Below are 11,358 nucleotides of genomic sequence, written 5' to 3'. Positions count from 1 at the left end.
AATATACTCTTGATCTTTTACATGATGCTGGATATGATTCTTGTACCCCTTCCCCTTGTCCAATGCAACCAGGTATAGATTTGGATCCTTCTGGTGGAACTCCTTTACCCGATCCAGATTTGTATCGTCGATTGGTTGGTCGGTTACTATACTTAAATTTTACTAGACCTGATATTGCCTTCGCTGTTCAACAACTCAACCAATTTATGCATTCTCCTTGTAACCATCATTTGGATGCTGTGTTTTACTTGTTACGGTATCTTCGCGGTACTCCGTGTTATGGACTGTTTTATTGATCTTAGAGTTCTTTTACCTTACGTGGGTATTGTGATGCCGATTGGGATCGATGTCGGGAAACTCGACGTTTTATCAGTGGTTATTGCATATTTTTGAGGGATTCTTTGGTCTCTTGGAAGGCAAAAAAACAGCCTATCGTTAACAAGTCCGCAGCTGAAGCCGAATACCGGTGCATGGCAAGTACTAGTTGTGAACTTAAGTGGATTTCTTATCTTCTAAAAATATTACAGATTCCTCTTCACTTGCCTATTTCCCTATATTGTGATAATAAGGCATGTATTAAAGTAATGTAAATTTCAACTGAAATTTAGGGTGTCACGAATTAAAATTTAGGGACCATATTGTTGGTAGTGCTATAGTTTAGGTGCATAAATGTAGTTTAGCCGTCCCTTCAAAGAAAAAAAAAGAGAGTAAGTTTAGCCGTGCTAGTTGTGTTGATTTGAGTTTATTTTCCTCCGTTCCGATGAGTAACTAGTAATCGGAAACCGCCGGCCTGAAGAGAAAGCAGCTACTTTTGATTCCATAATTTCCATCCCTAACATGGCCTCCTCCTCCTCTTCTTCCTTACCCAAAGACCCTCCTCCACCGGGACCATCCGCCGTTGCTCCGCCATCCCTCAATCCGACAACCGCCGCTGCCCCGCCATCCCTCAATTCGACCACCGCCGCTCCCGCTCCCGTCAAGCCCGAGCCTGCCACGCCCTCCGCTTCCACTCCCGCCATTCCTCACCGTCCGCCGCTTCCACCCCCGCCTTCGGATGCCGACGTTGTTCATATTCCTACCTACTCCAGTAAGTCATCTTCATATCCCTAATTTGGGGGTTTTTGTTTAATAAATTTTGAGGTCTTTAATTTGTGAATTTTGTAGAGTGGTTTTCGTGGAACGGCGTTCACGATTGCGAGGTACGGTTCCTCCCGGAATTCTTTGATTCCCGGTCACCTTCTAAGAACCCTAGGGTTTACATGTACTACAGAAACTCCATCGTCAAGCATTTCAGGCTGAATCCTTCCGCTAAGATTACCTTCACGGAGGTCAGGAAGAGGCTTGTCGGCGATGTGGGATCCATTCGCAGGATTTTTGACTTCCTGGATGCTTGGGGCTTGATTAATTATACGCCTTCTCCTGTGAACAAGCCCTTGAAGTGGGAAGAAAAGGAAACTAAGTCTTCTTCGCTGAGTGGTGCTGATGGGGGAGGTTCTTCCGCTGATTCTCCTCACAATAGAGACATTGCTAAGAGATTGTGTAGCGGTTGCAAGTCTGAATGCACCATTGCTTGCTTTGTTTGCGATAAGGTAAAATCTGCCTAAACTTCGACTCAAGTTTCGGATTTTTAAGCTTTTGAATTTATACTCTATAGATGATAGAATTGGTATTTATACTCTATAGATGATTACAACAACAGTGAGCAGCAAATAAAATGATTAGAAATCGTGGAATAAAAAATATCATCAATTAAGAAGTTATAGCTAAAGAGTAAGTTGCAATTAGCTAGAATCATAGTGAGAATTGGAATTGGATTTTGTTTGCGGGGGGAAGCGGTTTCCTAAACCAGAAACGCGCCCTTGTCCTGCTAGTTTCCGGGAGTTTCTGTTTTTGAAACAGATACCAAAGGTGGAAATGCTACTGAAGAGGAGTTTTCATGCTACATGGACGCTCATGAATAAATATCCCTTTGGTTGTTGTTGCTCATTCCTTCTGATTAGGAGTTTCAATCATAGGGGATCAAGCTGCAAATCTACTTTAAGGGCTTTGTTAGACATGCTTTAAACTAAATACTTACTTGCCTGAACTAACAAATTTTCTTTCGCATAAAAGAATTCCTGTTAAATTTGTCCAGTTCGGTTTATGCATAATTTAGTCATCGTTGATATTCTCAATTTACATCTTTTGGCAGTATGAGTTGACCCTTTGTGCCCGGTGCTATGTGCGTGGAAACTATCGGGTTGGTGTCAGTTCCACAGATTTTAGGCGGGTTGAGATCAGTGAAGAGGTAAGGACAGAGTGGACAGATAAAGAGACATTGCAACTTCTGGAAGCTGTAACCCATTTTGGTGATGACTGGAGGAAGGTTTCATTACATGTTCCTGGTAGAAGCGAAAAGGACTGTGTTACTCATTTCATCAAGCTTCCTTTTGGGGAACAATTTGCTGGTTATGCAGACTTGGGAGAACTTAGTGAGAAGCATGATCTATTAAAGGACTGCAGTGATACTGATGGTGGAGCAGAGCGCAATGGCTTATCATCCGCTAGCAAAAAAATGCGACTCACTCCTCTTGCTGATGCAAGCAACCCAATAATGGGCCAGGTATAGTTTCTTTTTTGGCTCGTTTACATTTGGCAAAGAGAAGAAGGCTCTTCCTTTCTGATTAAAATTCTGGATTTCTAACAAAGTAAAAATACTTTTGTGTGGTTGTTCTTGAGTTTTACTCCCTCTGTTTCACAATATTTGACGTTTAAGGAATTTGCACACAAATTAAGGATTGTAATTAATGAAGGTGTTTTATAAAGAAAAAGACTTATTTACCTTCCTTAATTAAGGAAAAAATGTGGCGGGATTCAGCCTTGAAATACTCCTCTGTGTTTTTCCAATTGAAAGACCAATGGATGGTCATAATTACCTTATTGATTAATATGTGTTCCTCAACATCCATTGGTATTTTTACATATGAAGGTGGAAAGTTGGAGTACCGTTGTATTCCTAGATAATCATAAAGAGAGAAATAAATAAGGCATAAAAGGTAAAAAGTAATTAAGTGCTAGATTACTGTAAAACTTCAAACAATGTGGAACTAGAATTCATTCCTTAAACGTCAAACAATTTGGAACAGAGGGAGTAATAACTTGTCTGAGTCTTGGTTCTATAACTTGGTTTTGAAGTGAACATCAGAGTTTGAGCCAACTGCTTTAATGTCTATCAACTAATTAAAGTTTTTTTCTCATAATCTTTCTTTTTCTTTTACGTTGAGGAAATTATGCATTGATTAATTTTGATCTGCAATAGTACAATTCTTCTGGTTTTGCTTCTTTCTTAATTTCAGGTGATTTTTTTAAATTTCCCAGGTAGCTTTTCTATCAGCTCTAGCAGGAACAGAGGTTGCAGAAGCTGCTGCTGAAGCAGCTGTAATGAAACTCGCTGAAGTTGAACATGGAGCAAGTAAAGGCCGACTTGAATCTCTTTCTAGGGATACGTTTGAAGGTAGAGCTGCGTTATCTTCTTTTACTATTTCCATGTGCTGCAGTATTTTTGATTGAGATTTAGAATTTGTATAGAAAGAATATTGGTGAACGGATTGGATATGATTTAAATTGAGTGGGATTTGAAGCAAATAACGATATTCAGAGGGTGGGATACTGGAATTTCATCGTGAATTTCTTTTGCCAGCAGTTATTGAGTTGCATTAGGGTTTATTTGGGTGGTTTTAATAACAGAGAAAAGGTTGGGAAAGATGCGGGGAGACATGGTTTATGTTGTTGTGAATGTGATGGTGGTGGTGGATTAGTTCAGGGATAGGGATCGATTACCACTAGAATAGGGAAGTTCGGTAGGGACTATAATAGTAAAATCATTAAACAGAAACTAAGAGGCTGCTGGATTTTTCAAGGACTAAAAAGGTTAATTTTGAAATGGAAAAGAATTGGTGGAAGATATAAGATGAACCTTTGAAATTCTTTCGTTATTTCAAATACTTTCACTTGCTCCTGTCTTGTGTAATTTGGCGAATTAAGGGTCAAAATGGTCCCTAAAGTTGGCAGATACGATCAATTTAGCTCAAATCAAATTTTAAGTATATAACTCAGCCCTTAAGTTGTTGCCAATATTTGACAAATTGACCAAAATCTTACAAATTTTAGGCATTAAAACTTCTTATATTTGGGTTAATTTGTCAAATATGGTCAACTTGAGGACTAAGTTGATACCTAAAATTCAGTTTGGACTAAATTGATCATGTTTGCCAACTTTAAGGGCTATTTTGACCATTAATTTGTGATTTGGCATTAAAACATGAACATAGTATCAGTGAACTAGGTTGACAGCTCTTCCCGTCTTCTTTGTCATTTGGTCAGTGCTGGAATTTGGATAGTTCATAGTTGTCCTAATCCCGGTGAGGCCTCCCAGTTCTTGCATGCCTCGGAGGTAGAGATAGCCAGCTTCTACAGAAGGGATGAGCGGTGGCAGTAGGAATGGATTGGGTAATTATGTTAAGACAAGGGAGGCTCGTTTCTATACGAGCAATAGCAGTCCATTCTTTAATACTTTTATAGGAATGTGAGCATTAGCTATTCATTTTCCCGGACCAGGACCAGTCAACTCCCCACTAGACTACTAGAGTGATGATGGCCCTTTTATTTTGGTGCAGGTGCCAGTGTTGCCGCTAATGGTGACACCAACGAAATCGGAGTGGAAAGAACTTCCATAGATGCTAAATCACTGGTTGAGAAAGAAGAGGCAGACGCAGAGACAGCAATTTCCCGGATAGTTGAAGTGAAGGTGCTTAAAGACTTGTATTCCCTTGTGCTTGCAGTATTACATAATCACTATAACAAATTTTTTTTTTTCTCAGATGCAAGAGATCCAAGATAAGATTGAGCGATTCGAGAAATTGGATTTGGTGATGGAGAAAGAGCGGAAACAGTTTGAGCAGATGAAAAATCTGCTCTTTGTTGACCAGCTCGTCCTTTTATTTCATAAGAAGGCAATACCGATAACTGTTGAACATAAGGAGGGTACTAATGTAAGAACCACTTGATGTTCTTTCCGTTTCCTCTTATGTTCTCGCGTCTTATGAATCTAATCTTTCGGAGCGATGATGCGCTTTTTTTTGCAGTAATATTTATATTTCATGGTTGCATAGCAGAAAGTCGTAAAGTTTGCATAATTGCATATCTGAGACTAGGAAAATGGACAATGACGATACAGACGCTTCATGCTGTGAACTGAGAAAATATATGTTTCGTGTATCGACATATCTGTTCATTGAAAGTTGTATTGAATTCGACAATGAGAAGATGATGAAATCAAAACTCGAAAGCTAAGCTTCCATTGCTAAAATGAGTTTCAAAGTTGAAAAGCTGGTTCTGAGTTGTTGCCAGGAATCTGCTGTACTCGGTCCTTCGATGAAACAAGAAGTTTCAACAATTCGAGGTAAGAAGCGAAGGCACTGAAAACCGATCACTCTGCTGCAAAGTTGTCAAATGAATTTGAAGGATGAAACAGCCTGCAATGTCATTAGGGTAAATAAGCATTAGAAATTTAGGATTTAGTTGATGTTTATACATGTTCGTGTCGATAGTAGCGCCTTTTAATATCATTTTCACCATCGTAAAAAGGCTCGTGATTATTTCGATTTTTATAGATTGTGCTCTGATATTTTAATTTAACACGTTGAGTCTCTTGTCTATTGTAATCGGGAACATTGAGCTTTGATTAACAAGACAGTTAACTGTGAATATCAAACTCGTTCAAAACTAGGTACCTTTCGAATCATGGAACCGAATTTCTCAGATTCTTCGTCTGGAAACTGTTGGAATTTCAATGTGAGGTATTTGCGGAATAGATTCAGAAATTAAAAGACAAAAAAAAAAGCAAAATCATTACCTGCCCAGTCACTGTGTAAAGTCTGTTATACCAACCATTGGATGCCATCCCGAGTGCCGAAAATAGATGTTTGCGGCTTTCGCCTGGATTTTGCAGTGTGTATTCTATGTAATAAATCCCTGCCAATAACGATGATGAGATTAGTTATTGTGTTATAATCGTGTTGTATCAAACGAGTTGTTTCTGTAAACTGTGTTGTCGTGTTACCTTTAGTAGATTTACTATCGATAAGCTTTGCTGCTACACCCGGAGGCCTTTGCCAGCTTCTATCCAATCCACCGACCTAAAAAGAAGAAGAAAACATGTAACACTTGCACAAACATATCCATCAAATATTAGTTAATGAGAAGTGTTGAGGATTAAAAATATCCTAATGTATTTTGGCGGCATAATTATACTCTTAATATATTAAGGATATAATTGAACTCGCTCAGTATTAGACCCGAGAAGAAAATTCAAAGAGTGTTAACTTGACTAGTGTCTAGACGCCGTCACATTGTTATTACATGTCGATCATGCAACACTAGCAATGTTCTACTCTAATTGCTAGTGAGTTTTCCCTAATTTGCTAAGAAATGTTAAGGCTGACTAGTAATTACGATATTACTAATGCCGTACTATCGACATATAGTGAAAAACTGTGTCCATGGTATTTGGTACCGAATTTAAAATTATCGATGATTTATTGATAGATTATGTAATATCTAGAGTAAGTGAGGAGACCAACGTGAATACGTGATTGTTGTGCAAAAGGAGCAAAGGAAGAGCGAGAGAGACAATTAAGGTCGAAAGATGTACTAGCCGATAGCAATTAAAGCAGAATATTGCTAGTACCGCACAATCGATAAGTAGTAAAAGACCGTCCGTCTCTGTAACACTAGTCAATGACGATGACTAGAGATCATTAACGACTAGGTCATCACTTTTGTCATCTATATGTTTAAGATACAAATGTAGCACCCCGGCCTGAAAATCACTTTCTAGGGGGATTTCGATGACCGAGTTGCAACGACCCCAACCCTCGCTTTCTCTCTATTTCAAAAATCACCTAAATACATTAGGGGTATTTTTTTACCTAACGTTTCATTGGTTAATTATATCCATAGTCCTTCAAGTATTAGAAATGCAACATCAATGTCACAAAACTTCATTTTCAACATAAAAAACATAAAATTTTACATTTGATTTCTCCTGTAGTCCTTTTACACGTCATACAAATTTTTCATGTGGATTAAAAATTAAAACAAAAACGAGATATCACCAAACCCAATCCGACACTTTTATCAACAAAATCCGACTTGGACCCATTCTTGTTTTCACCCGGATCAAGGCAGTTAACTAGATTGAATTTGGTGACATGTTATTTAAAACAATGTAATCCGCGTGGAAATTTTGCCTAACGTGTTGTCCATTCCTGTGACTGTTATTACTGTAATCGGATTAAAAAGACTACAAGAGAAATCAAATGCAAAGTAGAATGAGTTCAATGTTCAGAAATAAAGTTTTGTATTATTGACGTTCCTTTTGTGATACTTACGGACCGGACCGGACCCGAGTCGCCACTTACCAGGGTCTCAGCAAAACCATCAACATTGCCAAAAGATTCCATCTTTGTGAAATCTGGACCTAGCCCTGTAATCACTACACTGACTGAAGCAACAAAAATGTTTGATTTAGAAATTGATTAAACCCTAGAAATTGAATTGAATTGAATTGAACTCTGTAAAATTAGTACCATTTGATATTGAAGTTTCAACAGGGTAAAAAGCAGTCACCGATTTGAATCCGTTAGGCTCTCCGGCACCGATTCGCCACTCTGCATCAACCAAATCTAGTCATTAATTGATTCTCATGCAATTTTAGGATCAAATTGGGGATTTCAAAAAGTTGAGGTATTTGCACAAGAATTTACCTCGGGGAATTGATATCTGGAACTTGTTAGCATCGTCGGTGTATGGAATGAACTCATCTATGCACAAATTAAAGGGAAAATTACACAGAAATTCATATTTTAAAAACTATTTACAAAAACTATTTACAATTATTTCAAGTCGTAATTTTAGATTTTGTCAAACTAGTAAAATCAGTACTTTTAATATATTTTAAGAATTAGAATTTATAAATTAGAAGTTTAGAATATATTTTTTAGGGTTTATGATTTATGAATTGGAGTCTATAATTTTTAAATCATGATGTAAAATTATAATATATAGAGAATAATGACATATTAAGAATTAAATTTAGTGACATGACTTAATGTACTTAATTAATTATGATATTCTGTATTTGATCCAAAATATATCTAGACTGTATAAAACTGTATAATATTAGCACTAATCTTTTGTAAATGAAACAATTTTAGACTAATAGCAAAAGTCAACGAAAGTCAACTTTTTGGTATTTTTTTTCTTGATTAAACTAAATTTTTTAGTTTATTTATTTTCAAATAAATAAACACCGAAAAATCAGTAAATTATTTTACTACGCAATAAACGGCGCATTGGTTTCGCGTTTACAGTATTTACTATAGAAATTTAGTCCTACAGTTGTTGGAAAAGAATAGATATCGATTACATGTACAAATAGTGTGTTCGGGTAAATTACATATGTGGTGTATAACTTTTGTCATTTTTCACATTTTGATGTACAACTTTCAATTTTGAACACAAAGAGTACAACCTTTTGGTGACCTCCCACTAGAGTGTACAGTCAGTAATTGTGACCAGTCAATGCGAAGTCAATGCACCACGTCAGCAAATTGATCTCCTTAAAATAAAAAATTGACCAGTTAACGCATCACATTAATGATTTTGACTTTTATGGAGGTCAAATTGCTAACGTGACGTGTTGACTTTGCATTGACCGGTCACAATTACCGGCTATATACTTTAGTGGGAGACACTTTTGCAGGAATTTTCACATGCACCTTAATGAGCAAATGAATTTGCTCATTCACCGTTAGATATAGGCTTATTAAATCTAAGCCTCAGGATGCTTTGAATCTCCACCTTATGATTCTAGGCTTATTAAATCTAAGCCTCAGGATGCTTTGAATCTCCACCTTATGATTCTAATAAGCCTACATCTAACGGTGAATGAGCAAATTCTACATGCTCATTAAGGTGCATGTGATCAAGACTGGACATTTTTGTGTGCAAAATTGAAGGTTGTACACCAAAGTGTGAAAAATGACAAAGATTGTACACCACATATATAATTTACCCTAGTGTGTTCACATGGACTCTTTTGATAATTCAACCGTTAGATATAAACTTATTAAATGTGGAGATTAAAACCATCATAAGATATATCTAATAAGCCTAGATCTAACGAATATATCGATAATAGGAGTGTCAAAATGAGTTGTCATATCATAATCGTATCATATAATCTGTATATTCGACATGAATATATATGATATAAATATAACAAAAGTGATAATTGTTTTAAACCAATGGTATCATATTGGTTGTGTCTGTAAATCATGTTGTCATGTTAGAAAATTTGACAGCTCTAGATTCACATTCTGACCATTACAGTTGACAGGTTGAACACAAATTAATTTTTCGATAATTTGGTTCCATGTTTGCAACTGTGATGCATTCAATTAATGACAAGAGTGTTTAGAGTGCTATCGGCTCGAGTGAACTATTGGTGCCTAATTGATATTTTTTTTAAGTGTTTTTGGAGGAAAAATTAAAACTTCCTACACGGTCCCCATAAAGTCTCCTGGTGATTGGTAGCTGTTCAAACATTCGTAACACTTTTTGGATTTATTACTTGTTACAAATTTAGGCTTGAGGGAGAATCAAATACGAATTCAAGAGGGTTTGAGTGTTTACTGATTGTCGAAAAATGTTATGAAATTTCATAAAAGCTTGTACAAAGTTTTAAAATTTCTCCAAAACAAAAAGTCAAATTTTTATTATCAATTTAGTACTCATCCATCGCCAAAAGCATCTCAAACACTTTCTGTAAATCAATCTAAAATCCATCTTCGGAAAGAATAAATTTAGACTGTACTTATAAACATATGCAACGCTATCACTAATAAATTTACATGTGGAATCTAAATTTATTCTCTTCCATGACTTAAATTTTTAAAGCAAACATCAATAAATTCGCATGTAAAATCTAAATTTATTCTCTCCCGATGTAGATATATCAAAACTAAGGAGAAATTGCCTTGAGTTGGATTTATTATTAATCGAATTTGAAAATACACTCACAAAACAATAATATTAACATTACACAGTATACCGTGGAATTTAAATTCTCTCAACTATCTAAAGACTAAATCGATATTTTAGCTTTCACGAATCAGGGATGAGGATAACATTTGACTTTAACATTTTTGTGTAAGTATAAATTTAATACTAATATTTAAAAATAAATTAATTTTAGTTATAAATTATTAAAAATTTAAAAAACCCAGTGTCATATGAAAATAAACTTATTTAAATACTAACAACTAAGTCAGTAAAAAATTGTTTCACTTTATGACAAACTTATTTAAAATATCGACGCCACAATTAAATAACATAGTATTTTCTAATTTTTAATAAAAATTAGAGATAAATTTGTATTATTTAGCATGTTATAGCTAAATCCGTTAAAATCAAATTTGGCAGTTATCTCCAGAAATTACCAATTACAGGTAACAAAATTTACCAGTATCAGACAGTGCGATCGGAGCAACTGCCGGAAAAGTAAACCCAGCAAATGCTAAATTGAACACAAATTCTCTTCTCGGAGCAAGTTGTGGACTCCAAAAACTAGAGAAATTTGAAAAAAACAATGAATCAATTGGCGAAAATTTAAGGAAAGATTGAAATTAGAAAGTGAGATAAGGAATTTACAGTGATTGTTCGTCTTTTTCTTGTTGTTCTGGATAAGAGCTTTTGCAGCAGAGAAGAAGTTGGTTTCTGCATCTACTGAAGGTAGAAGAAGAAGTTGGAGCTGAGAATTGGGGGAAAGATTTGATTGGGTGGAGGAAACAAATAGAGGCCATTACTCTTTCTCTCTCTAAACTCTATCCTTTTTCTTTCTTTTTACTAACGGTTTTCTTCGCAATTTAAATAAGGCTAAATTTAAAATAAAACCACTGTGGTTTCACTAATTTTTAATAAAAGACTATGATTTACTTTTTGTCAAAACAAGAATTGAGGTTTCGCACGTTTAAGAAAACAATAATCTTTTGGATTAATGCTATTAAAACAATCTTTAACGACCTCAAAATGAAATTTTTTAAAAATTAAAGTTGTTCAATGTCATATTTGCTATGGAATTACATTTTCGATTTTCGAAAATCATCTTTTTTTGAACATTCTCTCTCTAAACATTAACTTTCTCTATCTTTACCAAACATCATCTAAATAATCTCAAAATAAAAAAGTTGAAGAATTAAAGTTGCTTAGAATATTAGTAGTTCTTAAAATATATCATTTTTGAAGTCGTCAATGGTG

General features: G+C 35.5%; 2 protein-coding genes across 2 annotated transcripts; one reads left to right on the top strand and one right to left on the bottom strand.

The window, feature by feature from the left end:
• Positions 1–660: 660 nt before the first annotated feature.
• LOC136235652 (SWI/SNF complex subunit SWI3B) lies at positions 661–5,766 on the top strand. The gene is made up of 7 exons (XM_066025487.1): positions 661–1,087; positions 1,165–1,589; positions 2,192–2,602; positions 3,358–3,493; positions 4,656–4,786; positions 4,860–5,030; positions 5,124–5,766. The coding sequence occupies exons 1-7, from the start codon at positions 838–840 to the stop codon at positions 5,124–5,126; spliced, it is 1,527 nt and encodes a 508-aa protein (XP_065881559.1). The 5' UTR covers positions 661–837; the 3' UTR covers positions 5,127–5,766.
• On the bottom strand, positions 5,158–10,941 carry LOC136235653 (psbP domain-containing protein 3, chloroplastic). Its single transcript, XM_066025488.1, has 9 exons — positions 10,753–10,941; positions 10,565–10,668; positions 7,806–7,862; positions 7,629–7,709; positions 7,461–7,543; positions 6,101–6,176; positions 5,894–6,012; positions 5,772–5,816; positions 5,158–5,513 (listed from the first exon to the last, which is right to left on the bottom strand). Exons 1-9 carry the CDS (start codon positions 10,902–10,904, stop codon positions 5,487–5,489), a joined length of 744 nt encoding a protein of 247 aa, XP_065881560.1. The 5' UTR covers positions 10,905–10,941; the 3' UTR covers positions 5,158–5,486.
• Positions 10,942–11,358: the final 417 nt, after the last annotated feature.

The sequence above is a fragment of the Euphorbia lathyris genome, chromosome 7, assembly GCF_963576675.1.
Source record: "Euphorbia lathyris chromosome 7, ddEupLath1.1, whole genome shotgun sequence".
Lineage (NCBI taxonomy): Eukaryota > Viridiplantae > Streptophyta > Magnoliopsida > Malpighiales > Euphorbiaceae > Euphorbia > Euphorbia lathyris.
This window is presented reverse-complemented; position numbering and strand designations above follow the sequence as displayed.

Bases quoted from the DNA above. Each gene is read 5' to 3' on its own strand.
- LOC136235652 (XM_066025487.1), top strand. From the start codon at position 838: ATGGCCTCCTCCTCCTCTTCTTCCTTACCCAAAGACCCTCCTCCACCG. The intron at 1,088-1,164 runs GTAAGTCATCTT...TGAATTTTGTAG, and splicing joins TCATATTCCTACCTACTCCA to AGTGGTTTTCGTGGAACGGC. The intron at 3,494-4,655 runs GTAGAGCTGCGT...ATTTTGGTGCAG, and splicing joins TTCTAGGGATACGTTTGAAG to GTGCCAGTGTTGCCGCTAAT.
- LOC136235653 (XM_066025488.1), bottom strand. From the start codon at position 10,904: ATGGCCTCTATTTGTTTCCTCCACCCAATCAAATCTTTCCCCCAATTC. The intron at 7,863-10,564 runs GTAAATTTTGTT...ATTTGTGCATAG, and splicing joins GATCGCACTGTCTGATACTG to ATGAGTTCATTCCATACACC. The intron at 5,514-5,771 runs GTACCTAGTTTT...ATGACATTGCAG, and splicing joins TCGGTTCCATGATTCGAAAG to GCTGTTTCATCCTTCAAATT.